Genomic DNA, 20,996 nt, shown 5'->3' with positions numbered 1-20,996 from the left:
TTTTATTTAGAAGTTCTACCTGGTTTGACAGCATAGTAACCAAATCGATGTTATAAACGCCTGCTATTTTAGTTGGCTTAGTCCTCATGACTTGCCACTGATAGCTATTCAGTGACATCTCTTCAATAAATTCATAAGCCTCTTCAGGTGCTTTGTTGTTGATGGTTCCCCCGGCTGCTGCATCAAGCATTTGCCTTGTCGAGGGGTTCACACCATTGTAGAATGTTTGAACTTGCAACCATAGAGGTAATCCATGGTGGGGACACCTTCGCAGTAGGTCCTTGTATCTCCCCCATGCATCGTAAAGATTTTCTAAGTCCATCTGCATAAAAGAAGAGATATCATTAAGTAATTTGGCCGTTTTAGTCGGAGAAAAAATTTTAACAAAAATTTTTTGGTCATTTGTTCCCAAGTAGTAATTGACCCTCGTGGTAACGAGTTCAACCACTGTTTAGCTTTGTTCCTCAATGAAAAAGGGAATAACCGAAGACGAATGGCATCATTACAAATTCCATTAATTTTAAATGTATCGCAGAATTCTAGGAAATTTGCCAAGTGAGTGTTTAGATTCTCGTCCGGCAAACCATCAAACTGAACAAATTGTTGTATCATTTGAATAGTGTTAGGTTTTAGTTCAAAATTATTTGTAGCAATAGCAGGCCTAACTATACTTGACTCAGTTCCTGTTAAAGTAGGTTTAGCATAATCATACATAGTACGAGGAGCAGGATTTTGACTTGCTAGTTCAATGAGTATCGCAGGAGGTAGTTGATTGTCTTGGTTTTTAGCCATATCCTCAGTTGGGGGTTGAATATTGTCCTCTTGCTCGTTCTCTGTGTATCTTAAGCTTCATCTTATTTCTCTTTGGTTTCTGTGAACTGTACGATTGATTTCTTCATCAAAACGTAGTGGTCTTGACGAAAGAAAAAGTAAATTAATAAATAATAATAATAATAAAATAGAATTAACTTGCAAGAAAAATAAATGGCTAAATAGTAAAAATTGAGCGTTCCTAATATCTTAGTTCCCCGGAAACGGCGCCAAAAACTTGATGCGATGTTGTGTGACAGGTTTTAAATATTTATAAAGAATTGTTCTTGAAACTAACTATTATTACAATGTAGGCAAGTGTACCTATCGAACAGTAGTATAGTTTTAGTAAGACCGGATTGTCAAACCCAAAGGAACTAAAAGTACTAGTAATGACTGTCTTTTTATTATCCAGCCTAAGAATAAAGGGGTTTGTTTTAACTAACTAATTAGCTAGACTAAGAATTTACAGAAAAATAGAATTGGGGGATTACTTTTGGAAAACGATTGAATTAAGACCATGCCTAAGGAAGAGTCCACCTAGACTTCACTTGTTATTCTGACTCCGAATCAGATGATTTATTCATTTAACTTATTCCGTAGAGATCCCTAAGTTATGTTATTATCCCTATTCAAGACTAATTAGATTTTTCTCTAATTAACACCCTAGGGTTGCATTAACTCGATCTATGGATCCCCTTATTAGGTTTCACCCTAATCTGGCAAAATCTTGTCACACTATCTCTAGGTGCGCAATCAACTCCGCTTAATTATGACAAATGTACTCTTACACATGGTCTATTCTTCCTCTGAATAAGAGCTTATCTTGAATCAGTATCCTGGGATATCAAACTAAGAATTAAGAACACGTAATTAAGAACAAGTTAAATATTTATCATACAATTTAGAAAATAATAACAAGATTCGTCTTAGGTTTCATTCCCCTTAGGTATTTAGGGGATTTAGTTCATAACCAAAAAGGAAAACATCTCAGAAGAATAATGAATACAAAACATAAAGAAACCCAAAACTCCTGGAGGGAAATTGAGGGGAGATCTTCAGTTTTGATGGTGAATTCGGCTTCTGAGATGGATCAATCGGCTTCCCTTGAGTAGTTCCCTGCCTCTTTCTCTCTGTGTATGTCTTTCTTCCTCCTATAGGGTGTATTTATAGGCTTTGGAATGCCTAAGAACCCTCGAAATTATCCTTTTCTGAATTAGACTCAATTTGGGCTCAGTAGGGACATCCCGTGTGACACGCCCGTTTACGATTACTTCAGGCTGCGCTCGAGCCTGTTAGAATGGCACGGGTGTGTGTTCTACCCGTGTGAGTCATGCTTCGATTCTGCTAAATTGACACGGCCGTGTGGTCTGCCCGTATGAGGAAGTCCAGGTCTTGTTGATTTCGTACGTTGGCCCATTTTCTTTTTTTTGGCCCATTTCTCGTTCATTTCACTCTCCTATGCTCACCTAAGTATAAAACATGAAATTAAGGCATTAGGAGCATCAAATTCACCAATTCTAAGGAAAAATCATCCATAAAATGTGTTAAGCATGGGGTAAAAATTTGTATAAATTATTGTTTATCATCCACACATTCATACATATGCACGAACCTATTGTCTATTAAAAATTTAAGTGTTGAATTCACTAAATTTGTGGTTAAAGTTTCAAACCCCTTGGGCCAATGTGTTATGGTGGATAAAGTTTGTAAGAACTTTCTATTGATGGTAAAAGATTATCGTTGTTCGACTGATTTGATGTTACTGCTATTTGATGAATTTGATGTCATCTTGGGAATGGATTGGTGAACCAATATGATGTAGTGGTGAATTGTAAACAGAAATATATTGTATTGAAATGTCAGAATGGTGAATCGCTTTGTGTTGAATCTAATAAACTAGATGGATTACCTAATGTGATCTCAGTAATATCGACACAGAAATATGTCCAAAAGGGTTATGATGCTTACCTTGCATATGTGTTGGATACTAAAGTATCTAAGTCAAAGATTCAATTAATGCCAGTTGTATGTGAATTTCCTGATGTATTCCCAGAAGAATTACCTGGTTTACCACCAGATAGAGAAATGGAGTTCTTTAGAGATCTTGTTCCCGGTACAACACCTATATCTATAGCACCTTATAGAATGGCTCCTACTCAATTGAAATAGCTGAAAGTACAGTTGCAAGAATTGATTGATAGAGGTTTTGTTAGACCTAGTTTCTCACCTTGGGGTGTGTCGGTTCTATTTGTAAAGAAGAAGGATGGATCGTTGAGGCTGTGTATTGATTACAGACAGCTCAACAAAGTTACAATAAAGAACAAGTATCCATTGCCTCGTCTTGAAGACTTGTTTGACTAGTTAAAATGTGTCATTGTATTTTCAAATATTTATCTCTATTCTGGTTATTATCAACTATGGGTAAAAGAATCGGATGTGCCAAAGACAGCTTTTAGGACCAGGTATGGACGCTATGAGTTTCTTGTGATGTCATTCGACTTGACAATTGTACCTGCAGTGTTTATGGATTTGATGAATAGAATTTTTAGCCCGTATTTAGACAAGTTTGTGGTGGTATTTATAGATGATATTTTGGTTTACTCTCGAGATGAGAACGGACATGTTGAACATTTGAGAATAGTGTTACAAACCCTGCAAGAGAAACAATTGTACGCCAAATTCAGTAAACGTGAATTTTGGCTAGGAAAGTTAGTTTTCTTAGGCATATAGTATCTGCTGGAGGTGTCAGAGTAGACCCGAATAAAATTTCAGCCATTGTTAATTGGAAGCCACCGAAGAATGTATCTAAAGTCTGAAGTTTTCTGGGACTAGCTGGTTATTATCAGAGATTTGTAAAAAGGTTTTCAATGATAGCTTCCTCGATGACTCGTTTGCTACAGAAAGATGTAAAATTTGAGTGGACTGAAAAATGTCAGCAGAGTTTTAACAGATTAAAAGCTTTATTGATAGAAGAGTCATTGTGTTATTGCATGGTTTAGGCTGTGTTTTGATGCAAGATGGTAAAGTCGTAGCCAATGCTTCTCGACAGCTAAAGCCACATGAAAAGAACTACTCAACACACGATCTTGAATTGGTAACCATAGTGTTTGCATTAAAAATCTGGCAGCATTACTTATTTGGTGAAAAATGTAACATATTCACTGATCATAAAAGTCTAAAATACTTGATGTCACAGAAAGATTTGAATTTGAGACAACGCAAATGGCTTGAGTTATTGAAAGATTATATTTTTTTATTGACTACGATCCGGGGAAAGCTAATGTAGTGGCAATGCTTTGAGCAGAAAATCCTTGTATACTCTACGAGCAATGAATACCCGATTATCATTGTCTGATAATAGTTCAATAATAACCGAGTTAAAAGCTAGACCAATGTTTTTGCAACATATCTCTAAAGCTCAGAAAAATGATAGTAAGTTGTAAACAAGATAGGTACAAAGCTAATCAACTCCTGACTCAGAATTTTAGATCGGGGTTGATGGTTGTTTGTTATTTAGAGGCAAAGTATGTGTACCGAAAGATTCAGAACTAGTACAGAAGATTTTGAATAAAGCTCACAATGGTTACATGTCTATACATCTTGGTAGTAATAAAATGTATAATGATTTGAAAAAGATGTACTAGTGGTTGGGATAAAATGAGATATTTCTGAGTTTGTATCTAAGTGTTTGATATGCCAGCAAGTAAAAGCTGAACATCAGTTGCCCTCTAGACTATTACAGCCGGTTACGATACCGAAATAGAAATGGGAAAGAGTTACCATAGACTTTGTAACGAGATTACCCATGTCTCCAAGGAAGAAAGATGTCATTTGGGTAATTGTTGATCAGTTGACAAAGTCTGCACACTTTATCCTGGTATGTATGGATTTTTCATTGGATAGATTGGCCGAATTATATGTCCCTGAGATTGTCAGGTTGCATGGAGTACCTATCTCCATTATTTCAGATAGAGATCCTCCGTTTACATCTCAATTCTGGAACAAATTGCAAGAAGCTCTAGGTACTCAGTAACACTTTAATACTGCATTTCATCCTCAGACAGATGGTCAATCTGAATTGGTAATACAGATCTCGGAAGATATGCTTCGGTGTTGTGTACTTGAGTCTGAAGGTAACTGGGAAATGTATTTGCCTTTGGTTGAATTTGCTTATAATAACAATTATCAGTCTAGTATTAAAATGGCACCGTATAAAGCCTTTTATGGACGCAAATGTAGAACTCTATTGTACTGGACAGAACTCAGTGAGAAAAAGTTGAGAGACCAAAGAAAAAGTGAAGGTAATTCGAGACAGCTTGAAAGTAGCCTTTGATCGTCAAAAGTCCTACGTTGATTTGAAATAAAAAGAAATAAAATTTCAAGTCGGTGACAAAGTATTCTTGAAAGTGTCGCCTTAGACAAAAGTTCTCCGGTTTGGACGCAAAGGAAAACTGAGTCCACGGTTCGTTGGACCAAATGAGATTACTAAAAGAATTAGACCAGTTGCATATCGGTTAGCTTTACCACTAGAGCTTGATCGGATTCATAATGTTTTTCATGTGTCTATTCTACAGCGGTACCGATCCGATCTTTCACATGTTATCTCTCCAACAGAAGTAGAGATTCATCCTGATGACATATGGTGAAGAACCAATCAAAATCTTAGCTCGGGAAACAAAAGAGTTAAGAAATAAAAAAGTAGCTTTAGCAAAAGTTCTTTGGCAACGACACAGTATTGTAGAGGCTACCTAGGATCTAGAGGATACTATGATGAAGCAATACCCGAACCTTTTTACTGGTAAGATTTTCGATGACGAAAATCCCTAAAGGATGGAGAGTTGTAACAGCCCATTTTTCAGTGAAATGGAACAGTGATTTCGGGACTACAAATCCGACCCAAAATATAATTTATTTTTATTTTATTATATGATCTGTAATATGGTAGATATGCCATGTGAAAATTTTGATATGAAAATTTTATCGATTAAGTGTTTAATTAAGAGAAGGACTAAATCATATAAAATGCGAAAGTTGAATTCTAGTAGCTATAAGGATCAAATAGCTATTGAATTCAAATTTAGAGGTCCTTATATGGTAATTAGACCATTAAGAGAAGTATGTAGATTTTTCTTGACGACTCATCCATGGAATTATAGAAAAAGGGCAAGAACTAAATTGAAAATACCAAAATACTTAATTAATTAAAAGGATGATAAAAGAAATCATCTTATTTTATGTCATCTTCAACCTAAAACACATGGAAACCCTAGGAGAGAGAAAGAAACTTTCAAGGCCTAATTGGGTAAGTTCTCTTGTCTAGTTTTTAGTAATTTTGGTATTTTTGAAATCGGGATAGCTTATTCTCTCTATTTGAGAGATTAATTTGAAAAGTTATCAAGGTATGAAATGGGTCATGGATGTATTATGCTGGAAATTAGAAATCTATGGTAGAAAATGAAAGATTATTGATAGATAAACAACTTTTACAAAGTAATTTTTCATGAAAACATGATTTAGTGACTAAAATGAAAACTTGTAAAATTTGATGAAAAATTCTAAAATTTTATGAATACATGTGCTTGGAAATTTATAATGGGGCTTTGGTTAGGCTTGGAATAGGGATTCATTTGCACAACTTTCATTTTCCAAGCTTAGGACTAATTCGAGGTTAGATCGAGGAAAAGAGAAGATTTCGGATTAGTAGACTTTTACGCGAACAAGTGTTGAGGTAAGTTCGTGTAACTTAATCCGACATGTAAATATGTTTAATTGAATGTTGTGTTGTATGGAATGTGATTTATATTGATGTGCATTACTTGAATGTTATAATGAGAAACTTAATATATGCTTGAAATGGTGATAAAGGGTTAAGTCTCGATTGAATGTTGAATTTCGATGATTATATACGCTTTCCCGAAACTAATAAGGTCCTGCATTTGTTGCAGAAGGGATTTAGCTTGGACGAGTAATCCCATTGACCGTGTTATAGAAAGGATTTAGCCCGGATGGGTAATCTTGATATAATACCCCTCGAGCATACGTTATGATTAGGGTTTAACTGGGACTGGTAATTCTAATCGAGCTTTTCTGAGCATATGTTCTATAAATGATTTAGCTTGGACTAGTAATCCTATTATATGATATGTGGCTCGAGAGAGTGTTTCTTGGTTAAGTGCCCTAATGGGTACCTTTGAAGAAGAAATTGATGGATTATCGAATCGTACATGTCGAGTGTACTACTTGAGCATCCATCGGAATTCAATGATTCAACGGACATAAAACTCTTGACATGGCATGAAAACCTTGAGATGAAATGATAATGAATTGAAAGAATATTGCTTGATGAGCTCACCTATGTTACTTGATTGATATGAATATTTTTGTGACTAACATGTTTGGTTGAATGTATATGATTAGGCAATTTAGCCAAATTGATGGAAACATAACATTGTATGCCTAGATTTTAATAAACAAGATTGGTAAGTTTAGTTTCCGTTATACTTACTCACTAATTATGTAATGCTTACTCTATTTTATTTTTCATTGATTTATAGTGCTCAGAAGCTCGTGAAGGTTGGAGATCACTAGAGCATCGTCACACTATCAACTAGTCATTTTGGGTATACTTATTAAAATTATTTTGGTATAATGGCATGTATAGGACAACTTGGCCCATAGTGGCTTGAAAGTGTTATTTTGTAACCTAGCCATTGGAATGGCTAGTAATGGTTTATTTTAGCATGTTTAAGTAGGTTATGATGTTATATTCACATGTGATAAGTTATGTATATGTGATCAAATGATGCTATTGCCTAAATTATTCCAAGGTAACTTTGTAAACACATATGCATGTAGTGATATGCCTTGTTGAATGATGAAGATTGCCTAATTTGAATGCTTGAATTGGTTGGTTTTGGATGTGTGTTTCAAGTGCAGGTCTCAGGTGAAAATTTGGGTGAGAAATGGAGCTAGAAATGGCTTCATTTTATCCACACGGGCGTGTGTCTAGACCGTGCGTGACACATAGCCCGGTAACATGAGTATGTGGTTAGGTCATGTGTCCCCTGCACTTTAATTTTTAAGAAATAGAATGATTAGAATTAGGCACACGGGCAGAGAAACGGGCATGTGTATTAGCCGTGTGTGCCACACGGCCTAGAACACGGGCGTGTGTCTTGGCAGTGTGAAACCTGCACCTAATATTGAATTGAATTAATTAACCACATGATCTAGCATAAGGGCATGTGGCATAAACGTGTGTGCAAGTCAGAGAGTTTCACGGGGTCAAACACGACCTCCAACACTGGCGTGTCCCTTAAACCACAGGGTGTGTGAGTCTTGCACCTTGGAAAAATTTTGAAAAGCTGCAAAAAATTTTTAAAGGTCTTAATTTAGTCCCGACTCAATTCTAAAGCTTGTATTGGGCCTCGAGGGCACAATCAAGGGACATTATGAATGATCCCGATAAATGAATAGTAATTTATAAGAATTAATTGTAAAATTTCTTGAATGTTTTGGGAATGCTCTGAAATCCTGTTCCGACTGCAAATACGGGTTAGGGGTGTTACAATCTCCCTCCCCCTGAGCCCACATCCACATCCACATATCTTTTCTTTTTTTCTTTTTTTTTTCTTTCGGTTTCGGCCTACACCTTCCCTCTATCTCCCTTACACCCCAAACACTTCCAATGGAGACACCCCAACCCATCTGTCCTTCTCAATCCCCTCAGTTTCATTCTCTCATTGACCCTGCCTCCGTCGACCACCGCGACTGCCGGCCCTAACACTATTTGTCCCCTCTCTTTTTATTTTTATTATAATAATTATTTCTAGTAGTTTTATTATTGTTAGAATTATTATTATTAGATTTAGTTATTATATATTTTTTTTTGAATTAGTTAAGTTTTGTTTAGTGAATCGGTTCTTGTTGTGGGATTAATTGCTCTTGGTTTATTGTGTTTATATTTTTATTCTTGCATATGCTCTCTTAACCTACTTTAGTGCTGACATAGTTGTTTTGTATTTGTTTTTTCAGGTACTTTATGACAAATACTAGAGGTAAGACCAAGGTTGCCATCCCCGTCTCTAAACGGTGGAAGATACCGGGTTCCACCTTGTCCTCGACCCCTCTGAAAATTGTGAGTCATCTATTTCTGCAATTCTCTCCAGGTCCATATGAGGATCAGTATCAACACTTAAAGGAGCAACCCTTGGGTTTGGGTCGTTGCATCTATTGGGAAGCACTATAGAGGTCCATCTAGCTAGTAGAGTTCAAGTTTTGATTGACACGAGTTCATGGGACAAAATTTTCACCATCGTGGAGCTCATATACACAGAGCTCACACTGGAGTTCTGCTCGACGTTCTTTCTATAGCTAGTGATTTCTGTAATAGCCTGATTTAGGGCCTAGTCAAAATAGTGGTCTTGGGACCACAAATCCAGAGTCGAATAAATTATTTTATAATTTCTTAGATGTTATAGCATGTTTTTAGGAGTGCATGAAAAATTTGGTTAGTTAATTGTGATGTTTGTGAGCTTGATTGTGAGTTAATTGGTAGGTTAGGTAGCTTATTTTAAGTAAAATAGGAGAAATTAAAAGAAAGATGATAAAATCATTTTTTTCATCTTCTTTCTCCACCGAAAATCAGCCATTGAAGGGGGTTTGAAAGCTTAAAAATTTCAGCAACTTTAAGCCTTCACAAGTAAGTGATTTTCCAGCCTTTTGTTGAATATTTTTGTATTTTTGAGACCCTTGAAGTATGAGCTTTCAAATGAGGGTACTATTTTGCAAAATGATTAAGAGTGTAGGGTTTTTTCCATGAAAGGGTTTGTATTTGCTGAGTTTTTATGGAAGAAAATAAGTCTTAGGTGTATTAAAAACAATTTTTGTGAAAGATTTAGCATGAAAACACCTAAGTATATTGTATAAGTTGTAAAATAGATATTAATTATGTGAAACAGTGCGAATTTGGAGTTGCTATAAGAGTAAAAAGGGCTCGGATAGGCTTAAGATCTGAAGAAATTCAATAAAAATTGATTTTCGAGCTTAGGTGTAAAATGGTCATTTTGCAAAAGTCTAGAGGCGAATTGGTCATTTTACCCAATTATGAATTGTAGAGTGCCTAGATTGATAAAGTGACTAAATAAGTGCATTTTGTTATTATAGATCAAGAAATATCGAATCTGAACCTAAATCGGGGAAAGCCAAGCAAAGCGACTAAATTGACTAGTCGCCACATTTTGTAATCCGAGGTAAGTTGTATGTAAATAATACAACTGCTTTGATAATATATGCATTTGAATTACATTTAAATTATTATAGCATGAATTGCTTGATTATGGAAATAAGAGAATATGATGAGAATAGAGATAGTAGAATTCCCGAATGAACCTTAGAAAGTAAATCGGATATTCATACCATGACGTTTGGGTCACTTGCGTGAGCTAGTGTAAGACATGTCTGGGACATGGTATTGGCACATATATGCTAGAGCTTGTATAAGACCATGTCTGGGACATGGCATCGGCACTTGCACCCATGTTTGAGGCTAAATGAGTATCCGATAATGTCCCAAATGGTTCAACGGTGAAAGTATGATTTCAAGTTAACAAGGAAAGTATAACCATGTTGTGAGTGGTATGGGTACCTATATGATATGTATGAAATGTGAGCTCAATATATGCTATATGAGATGTATTGAATATTGATGAGTAAGTTTTGCTTATGCCACTTGTGTATTATGATGCTTATTGATGGATGATAAAGTCATGTTGTATATTTATTTATGTGCAACTTACTAAGCTTTATGCTTACTCCCTCTCCTTTTTCATTTCCTTATAGTGCCGCCTATCTAGCTCAAGGACCAAAGGAAGTCAGAAATATCGATCACATTATCAATCGAAGTTTTCGGTATAGCTTGATTTATATTTTTTAATATGGCATGTATAGGGCTTAGACTTTAACAATTTTTGTGTCATTGAGAACTGGCCAAATGTGTTGCCTTGGGTTGGCAACCCTTCATTTTGTATTAAGCCTTGAATGATGGCTATTATTTATTTGATTTATATACAAAGATATTATTTTCATGGATGAGCAAAATGCACAAATGGAATGTTATTTATTGTGGCTAATTTGGTTGTATGAGATAGCCTTATATTGGTTTTGGTTGCCATTGAGCAGATTATGTATATAAGGGTGGCTAAAAGGCTTGGTAAATGCCTTATATTGTCCACACGGGTAGACACACGGGCGTGTGTCTAGGCCGTGTGTGACACACGGTCTGCCTTATGGGCGTGTGGTCCAGCCATGTGTCCTCTGTACGTAAAAATTTTAAGTCAATATGCATGACAGTAAACATACGAGTAGAGACACGACCGTGCGTCTCAACCGTGTGGGGAACATGACCTAGCACACGGGCTTGTGCCTTGGCCGTGTGACATTTTAGGGATGTTGATGTTAGAAACAGAATGACCATGTTTTTGCACAAGGGCTAGGACACAGGTGTGTCATGGCTATGTGAAGGACATGGACCAAGGACAAAGCGTGTGCCAGGCCGTGTGAAAACCCCTATAGGTGTGCATTTAGAATTAATGGCTACATGGGCGTGTTGCCCTTCTACACGGGCGTGTGCCCTGTTCCAAAGCCAAATTTTCTATAAATGGTTTAAGGACCCGGGCTAATCCCGAATAGTTTTCAATAGTCAATTTGGGGCCTGTAGGCCCATAATAAGAAGTTTAAAGTAGAAATTGAAAAGTTCTTAAGTGGACCAAGTCTTGATGACTTGGGGAACGTTTATGTACATGAGATCGAATTAGGCAATGCCTCATATTCTGCTTCGGCGTGGGTTACGAGTAAGGGGTGTTACAATTTCATTGTGGGATGAGCCATGCACTAGATTTTTCAAACTTAGGAGTATGATGTGATACTTCAGCGTCCCAGTCTTAAGAGCTGCCCTTAGACTTTATTCTGAGGATTTCATGCACACCCTTGGGTTCTCGACATTATCCAAGCACATCCATCACTTGGCTCTACTCTTTTTGTCCGAGAACTTAGAGACAGAAGCAAAGTACAACTTGAGCCAGTCAAAAGTGACTTGTCTACCTTCGACACTGCGTTATATTCATGTCATCCTGGCCTATACACTGACCAGTCGAAGGGAGAGTACGGGAGTTGTTGGTACGTTTAACACTTATTTCCTTTGGAGTATAGAGACGTGACACCCCATGTCGCCTATTTCGCGGTCCTCTATTTTCGCTACCAGTCTGATCAGATTAGGAAGGGCCCAATCTGTATGAGTCCTTAAGTGACTCACTTGGCGAGGTATTTTGGACTGCTTAATACTCTAGAGCAGAAAATGACTTATTTCCCTAAATTAAAAAAAAAACCCTAAAAGACTAAATAAAAAAAATTGCATATAAGACTAATTTAACCAAATGTATGTACATTTATGTGTAAAAATAATAAAATATAATTTGAAATTAATAATAGAATTATATATTTATATATGTAAAAATTAAAATAAAACAAATTAATACCAATAGTATGAAATTAAAAATAATATAGATAAATGCATCTTACAAAGAATATGAATTAACAAAAACATTGAAATATTTTTTTCTTCAAAACAAATTTAAATAAAAATTATTTTCAACAATTACATCCACTCTTCGCATGTTATTTTTAAAAATATCTATTTATTCTAAAAGGTTAAAAAGCTACCAACTATTTGATTCTAAAAAGAGTTAAATATAAAATTAATACCTAAACTTGTTTACTTCTCCAGATTAGCACTTATAGTTTTTTTTTATCCCAGACTAATACTTGAACTTTTTTTCTGTCCACTATATTAGCACCTGACACTAATAGCGTTAATATTTTACTGACGTGGCAGCATTGGGCAATCACATGCCGCCATGTGGCATCCTTTTATACCTCTTTTTTTTTTTTCCTTCTTCTTACCATTTTATTTTCTTTGCTCAACTGATTATTAACTCCTTCAACTGAAAAATTCGTGGCTTTGTAAGAAAATTCATAAGTTTCCAAATTCCAACGACTAATCTCAAAATTCGACGACCCTATTTTCCGTTTTTAAATCTGATTTTGGTCCCTTTCACCTTTTGATTCAACATTTTTAGTTATTCATCTTGCTTATCTCCATCTCACCAAAGTCCATCCCTTCACTAAAACCCAACAATATCTATATTTCTGTCATCTCCATTAACCCATAAACGAGTAAGCTTTTGAACTTGGAACTCAAATAAAGTAAATTTGAAGAAGAAGAAGAAGAAGAAGAAGAAGAAGAAGAAGAAGAAGAAGAAGAAGAAAAAGAAGACATTAGTACTGTAACAGCCCGTTTTTTAGTGGTGTCGAAAATGGTGGTTTCGGGGTCACCAAATCTGACGAGTAAGTTCGTAAATATTATCATCTAATATTTATGAGTCAAATATTATTTTAAAAAGGTTTTTGAATTGATAATTTATATTATATAAGCGATTTATTAAGTTTAAGTGGTAAGACCCTAAGGTCAAGTGGTTTTAGAAAATGAGGTATCGGGACCTAGTTTCCATAAATCAAGCCGTAAATATTTTTATAATTTATGGAGTTTCATTAAGGTGGTATTAAATTTTCATTGAAAAATTTTAACGTTTCGATGGTTAGTTAATTAAAAAGGACTAAATTGTAAAAGATGTAAAATTTGATCACTGTTTGATTTGAGTGATTAAATGGTTAATTGAATAAATGAAAAGGGACTTAAATGGCAATTAAACCATGGTCAAAGTTTCCAAGTGTGGTGTTATGATTGAATCCACTAGCTTTTGGATTAATTTTTCTTTTAGTCCTAATTACTTTAAGATTAAATTGTAAATAAGTTTATTTAGTTAGAATTTAATTTAATTGAAGGACCAATTGTGAAATTAAACTTCCTTTGATGGTAATTATTCCATATATTTATGTGATGGAAAAATATGGACATGATTTGGTTATTTATTTATTAACCAAGGGTAAAATAGTAATTTGATAATTAAATTAAATTAAATAAAGTTTGTATCATCTTTTCTAATTCACTCCTTTCACCAATTTGAGAAAAGAGTTAAAGGCTTGAAAGCTTCGGCCAAACTTCATTGTGTGCATGTAAGTCCGATTTAGCCCCGTTTCTAATATTTTTTATGTTTTTAAGATCGTTGCAACTAGGTCCAGTTAGCCCGTACCTTCGATTTTAAAACTATTAAGGATTTTGAATGTTGCCATTGATGAATCTTGTGATTTTTTATGTTAGATGATGAATTTGGAATGTTGATTGATAATTAAAAATATATTGTTAAGTGATTTTTAATGAATTTTTCGATTAGGGACTAAATTGTTAAAATAGTAAAGTACAAGGATTTTTTGTGAAATAGTTGCATGAATGGCCTATTTTGGATACCATGAACGTTCGAGTAAGCCCAATTTTGGGTAAAAATGGTTAATTTGTATGTTTTGGGCTCAAAGACTAAATTGAATAAAAGTAAAATTTGAGGGGCAATTTTGTAAAAATATCAAAGATGACCAAATTGCATGAAATGAATTGTTTTATTGTCTAAATTAATATATTGAATGAAATTATTAATTTAGATCAAGCTCGAGTGAAAAATCGAGGAAAATGAAAAATTACCAAAATGCCCCTAAACTTTGGTATTTTTGCAATTTAGCCAAGTAAGTTCATATGAATTATACTATGTATAATTTTGATTAAATTGAATGTTAATACATGATTATATTGTGATTAAGTCAATATATATATGTTAGTATACAATTTACTGTATTATGAAACAACGTAAATCTAACGATGTACGACGATTACCGAGCTCCATTTGAACCATAAGGAATTCATAGGATACAAATGAAATTTCATTTGGGTTTACATGATTCAAGTGCTGGTCCTGAATGTCCTACCGATGGCTGAGGTCTGGCATGTGTTGCGGATACTCTACAGCTTGTGTAAGCAGATCGATTTTCACAACTTGTGTGAGCATTGTGATTCACAACTCATATGAGTATACATGTACAGGAATTGACGGATTACATTTATATGAGTTAACACACTATGTGTGAGTTATCCTGGGTATCCAACGGTATTCTAAATGGTTCAACGGGCATTATTCAGATATGAAGTGGTAAGAGTTTGATATGAACTAAGATATAAATACATGTGAATTTCATGGAATGGTATCACATGGTATATTGAAAGTGGAAATGGATAATATATGTATATGATACATGAATAAATGTTGTGCTCATCCATGTTTATAATGCTTATGTTATATGTTTATTTAGCTAACATGTTTGGTGTACATGCCTAGGCTTTGGCCAAGTTGTGGTTGGATTATGCCACGTTAAACTTATAAGTTATGCATTGAAATGGCAAGTGCCTAAATGGAAATATGCTTGTGATCATGAAACGGTGGTAAGGTTTAAATTATGTAATTGCTATATATGGTTTCATGAATCTTGCGGTATTGGTATAGGATTATCTTTGATATGTATAAATTTCATATTTGAAATGGACTCATAAGATTAAAGTTTATACAAGCTTACCAAGCATTTATTGCTTACGTAGTTGTTTTTTCTTTACCTTACAGATTATTGGAAGCTCGATAAGGTTAGAAGCTTGTCGGAGATCTATCACACTATCTAGGGATTATATCGGTAGATTTTGATGTCTTGGTTAAGGTTATAATGGCATGTATAGGTGGACTATGTCTAATGTTTAATTGATGAGTTTGGTATATATATATATGTCATTTTGGTTGATGATTATGGCATGAAATGTTAACCTTAGATTTGAGGTACTTAAGGTAGTATTGATATTTTGTTATTTGTAGTTAATATGGTCAAATTGGTATATGTTTTGAAATGACCAAAATGGGTATGGTTGTTCTGTATCAAATATGTTATGTTTTGGCATGAAAACAAGTTAAGTGATAAGTGGTTAAATATGCACATGTATAGGTGTTTTGATTGATGTTTTAGCCATTATGTTTTGGCTTGTAGATTTGGTACTTTGAATGGTTGATATGTTTGATATATGTATGTGGCCTTATGATGGAAGTTGAATATGTTCATATTGGTATTAAAAATGTAGTTTTCATATATGATTATTGATGCTAATTGTTAAATGGTAAATTTGGTATATTTAAATGTGAATTTGATATGTGAACAAAGTGGTAAGTTATGACATAAGTTTAGTTATAAGTTAGTTGAACTTTTGGCCAATTTATGTATATGGATATACATGTTTAATGGTTGTGAATGAGGTGCCTTTTGGGCACATTGGTTGTATGCTTATGTACCTTGATTGGATAACTTGTTACAGCATGGTTTATTGCACTTTGGGTGCTTGATTATATGTGGAAAATTGGTGGTAGATGGATGCATGTTTGGGTGAGAAAAATGGCTTGAGAGTGGCCTAATTTTCGTCCATAAAGGCATGTGTCTTAGCCGTGTGTGACAAACGACCAGGCAATATGGCCATGTGTCCCCTATAGCTTTCAAAGGGTTACAAGTCAGGCTTTTACGTGGCCTTGCACACGGGCGTGTGAGGCTATTTTGAAAGGTACACAGCCTAGCACACGAGCGTGTGGCTTGGCCGTGTGACCCAAGTCAGTGAGTTACACGGGCACAGACATGGACTGGGACATGGCCGTGTGTCCCTACTTCGAATGTCCATACGGCCATGTGACCTCTACATTTTGAAAATTTTCATCTTTTCCCAGAAATTTCTATATTTTTTTGATTTAGTCCTGATTTGTTTTTAGTGTTTTTAGGGCCTCAAGGACTTGTATAAGGGACAATATGTATGTTATTAATTGACTTTGCTATGATTGATGTTAAGTTATTAAATGATTACAATTTTTTATTGTAACCCTATTCCAATGAAGGATGCGGGTTAGGGGTGTTACAAGTACTGGCTACAATCATGAAGTAGGCAGTAACTTAAAAGGTTAGTTTCCCTCCAAATCCTTTCTTTTCCGTTTTCGTCTTTAAACGAGTATTGAAATTTTCAAAAATTTTCTGGGTATGCAATTGCTCTTCATCAAACAACACTGATTCTAGAATAAAATTCTTAAAATGGGACCTTCACGTTTTGGTACTTTGAAGAATCCTTGCCGCCCGTTTTGCTTTACCCGATTGAAGAATTTTCCCCCTAAGATTCAAATTTCACAATGTGGGAATTGAAGGGAAAGGTTTGTGGTTTTTGAAGAGGATGATGAGAAGATGGATTTGGGGATGGAAGTGAAATTAAAGAAGAAGAGAACGAGGAGGGAAATGAGGAAAAGTGAGAGGAAAAAGAATGGGGATCTGCATTATAGGGATTTTTTTTTTGTTCCATAATTTTGGAGTGGGGATAGATTTGTTGGATGGTGAGAAAGTGTGGGAAATTTGGGGAAGAGGGAGGAGTTTGACAGTATAAAGAAGAAGAAGAAAGATGAAGTATAGAATTTGACAGAAGAAAGAAAGAAGAAATTTTGGTGGTGATTGGATGGTAAAAAAATGAGAGAAAATTAGAGATAAAAAAAAAAGAAAAAGAAAAAAGAGGTATAAGAGAATTCCACGTGGCGGCATGCGACTGGCCAGCATTGCCATGCCAACAAAAAAATTAATGTCGTTAGTGTCAGGCACCAATATAGTGGACGGAAAAAAAGTTCGGGTACCAATCCAAGACAAAAAAAACCATAAGTACCAATCTGGGAGAAGTGGATAAGTTTGGATACTAATTTTATATTTAACCCTTCTAAAAAATATAAAATTTTCAATAAAATATACCTTTTCTAAAAACCATATATTTGATTCTTAGTTTATTTAAATAAGTATGCTGGTTTTTTTAAAATTTAAGGATATGCATTAATTTTTTTATATTTATCAAAGTTGCTTTTGGAGAGAGAAAGTGAATATGCTATAGGATGCGTTTTCACTGAAAATTAACATTTTAATTCTTTTGATTAGATAATTAAATGTTAGTATTTTTGTTATTTGAATTCGGATCCGATTCTTCTACTATTCACATTTGTATTTTTTATTCCATATTCTTTTAAGCTTTTTTATTCTTAATTAATGTTTTAATATATTATCTCTTTTGTTAGATGGTTAGATAATTGTGATTTTGTCTTTAAATCTCAAGTTCAACTACTATTATAGGTGTTTTTGTATTTTTATTTCATTTGTTTAAATTTTTTAATAAATTTTATAATTAATAAATATATTAGTTTTGAAGTTTTTATTTTTAATTAATAACTCTTTTATTTATAAAATCAAATAATAAATATGTAATTATTTTTTATATATAATATTAATATGTCAAATATTTATTTTCTCCATTTATTGTGGGTATGGTGATTTTGATATGAATTGAAAAATAAATATTACATATATAAAAATTATATTTACTAAAAATAATGATATTTGTAATAATTATTTGATTTTATAAATAAAAGAGTTATTAATTAAAAGATGAATTAAAAATAAAAAATTGAAAACAATATATTTATTAATTATAAACATTAATTAAATATAAAAAATTTAAAAATATGAAATAAAAATATATTAAAATACTTATAAAAAGAATTAAACTTGAGATTATAATTATCTAACCATTTAACCCAAAGAGTTAACATGTTAAAATATTAATTAAAAATTAAAAATTTGAAAAACATGAAATAAAATAGAAGAATTGAACCCAAATTTCAAGAATAAAAATACTAACAAAACAACTAAACTATCAATTTTAGTGAAAACTTATCCTATAAAATGCAATGAAAACATAAAATGTAAAACGTGTTTTCAGTGAAACGCCTTTTTCCCTTATCTCCACACACAACATATATCAATAAATATTAAAAAAAAAATCTACACAAGTCCTAAAATTTTAAAAATAAATGATTCTTTCTAGTCGGAGGTAATTAAATCATCACACAAACCAAGAAAATAAGTTAAAAAGAAAAATCACATTTAAAATATTGAAAGTCTTAAGCCTAAAATACAGGGTTTCTTTTTGACCTTTTGAAGAAGTCCTCAATCCATGCAAAATTCTTAAAGATATCCCTCTCCTCCCTTTCTCCGTAAACCTGGGCCGCCTCGCTCATTTCTCATGTGTTTCATTACCCTCCCTCTCTCTCTATATATTCCCATTCCCATAGAAACTCTTTCAATCAATCCCCAACAAAATCTCTCTTCTATCTATTAACAACAACTCTCCTTTTTTATTTTGTTGTTTCTCATTTTTCAATTATACATAATGAATGAACCCGCCACAGCAATAGAAGCAGCGGTAGCAGCATCACCACTGCATCAGCTGAAAGATGAACTTGACATTGTTATACCCACTATAAGAAACTTGGACTTTCTTGAGATGTGGAGGCCATTTTTGCAGCCTTACCATCTCATTATCGTTCAAGATGGTGATCCTTCCAAGACCATCAAGGTCCCTAATGGCTTTGACTACGAGCTTTACAATAGGAATGATATTAACAGGATTCTGGGTCCTAAGGCTTCCTGCATTTCATTCAAGGACTCCGCTTGCCGTTGCTTTGGTTACATGGTGTCCAAGAAGAAGTACATTTTTACCATCGACGATGACTGCTTTGTAAGTTCCTTTCTTATTTGGAATCTGTTTTTTTTTTTTTTGTCGAATCTTGGATCGTTAATATAATTTTATGATTAGGTTGCTAAGGACCCATCTGGCAAAGCAATCAATGCACTTGAGCAGCACATCAAGAACCTGCTATCACCATCGACTCCCTTCTTTTTCAACACATTGTATGACCCATTTGCAGATGGTGCAGATTTCGTCCGTGGGTATCCATTCAGTCTCCGAGAGGGTGTTCCAACTGCTGTTTCTCATGGCCTGTGGTTAAACATCCCCGATTATGATGCACCAACCCAGCTTGTCAAGCCTCTTGAGAGGAACACTAGGTATTACTATCGCATTATCCCACTATTCCTTTCCACAGATTTGATGATTAATGAACGAATCCCATGATGAAAACAGGTTTGTGGATGCGGTTCTCACAATACCAAAGGGCACCTTGTTCCCCATGTGTGGTATGAATTTGGCTTTCGACCGTCAGCTCATTGGCCCTGCCATGTACTTTGGACTCATGGGCGAGGGTCAGCCTATTGGACGCTACGACGATATGTGGGCTGGCTGGTGCATCAAGGTACGTTGGTGTACTTTTTGTATTTTGCATTACGATTTTACATAAAAGTTTATAGAGATTAATGTCCATTGCCTGGTTGATGGTTAATGATTAGGTGATATGTGATCATTTGGGATTAGGGGTGAAAACGGGTCTACCGTACATCTACCACAGCAAAGCAAGCAACCCATTTGTGAACCTAAGGAAGGAGTACAAAGGCATCTACTGGCAAGAAGATATCATCCCATTTTTCCAACAAGTTGTTCTTCCAAAAGACAGCACCACTGTTCAAAAATGCTACATTGAACTGGCTAAGCAGGTCAAGGAGAAGCTTGGCAAAATTGACCCTTACTTTGACAAGCTGGCCGACGCCATGGTCACATGGATTCAAGCTTGGGATGGTCTCAACCCCACTTCTGCTTCTTTCTCGAATGGCAAAACAGGTTAGAAAATTTACAGCATATACAGATCATGCCATTGTCACGTGTTTTGAAAGCTTAGAATATGCTGTACCGCTGAAGCTCCTAGGCCCAGTGGCATATAGTTTTCACATTTTGTTATTGTACTTTTATTTATGTATTTTCTTTTTCAGGAGATTTAGTCTGGATGTAATGTAATTTTATAAACCTGGCGGTGTGAAGTTAACAAGAATAAAATGTATTAGTTGGCTTATTGCTTCCATTTTATAATAAAATCCATTCTTTTTGTTTAATTTTGTGGAGCATATTTTCAGAATGTAGTTGCTTTAACACGTTGTAATCGTTGCAGGCATAAATTTATTAAAGGAGTTTGATAGTGTTGTGAACGAATAAATATGATGCTAAGTGTATGTAAGTGTTCTTTTCTCAATTAAGAAGCAAGTTGATAAAATTAATTAATAACAGTGTTAATAGAAATCATCCAAAATTACGGTTCCGTAAAAGGTTTTATGAAAAATATTTTTTGTATTTTTTGTATTTATTTCACAAAAAATGACTTAGTTAAGGTAAAATAAGCCTTTTTTCTAGAATA

At 34.4% G+C, this 20,996-nt stretch overlaps 1 protein-coding gene and 1 non-coding gene across 2 annotated transcripts; both read left to right on the top strand.

Moving 5' to 3' along the window:
• The first annotated feature begins 248 nt into the window (after positions 1-248).
• On the top strand, positions 249-354 carry LOC128295720 (small nucleolar RNA R71). Its single transcript, XR_008286279.1, has one exon. It is a non-coding gene; the product is annotated as a small nucleolar RNA R71 (small nucleolar RNA).
• Positions 355-19,002: 18,648 nt separating this feature from the next.
• LOC108472829 (UDP-arabinopyranose mutase 1-like) lies at positions 19,003-20,697 on the top strand. The gene is made up of 5 exons (XM_053031131.1): positions 19,003-19,432; positions 19,511-19,761; positions 19,838-20,006; positions 20,101-20,428; positions 20,578-20,697. Exons 1-5 carry the CDS (start codon positions 19,085-19,087, stop codon positions 20,595-20,597), a joined length of 1,116 nt encoding a protein of 371 aa, XP_052887091.1. The 5' UTR covers positions 19,003-19,084; the 3' UTR covers positions 20,598-20,697.
• The last annotated feature ends 299 nt before the right edge of the window (positions 20,698-20,996 follow it).

The sequence above is a fragment of the Gossypium arboreum genome, chromosome 7 (genome assembly GCF_025698485.1).
Source record: "Gossypium arboreum isolate Shixiya-1 chromosome 7, ASM2569848v2, whole genome shotgun sequence".
NCBI lineage: Eukaryota > Viridiplantae > Streptophyta > Magnoliopsida > Malvales > Malvaceae > Gossypium > Gossypium arboreum.
Note: the sequence above shows the minus strand (reverse complement) of the source record. Positions and strands in the feature narration are given on the sequence as shown.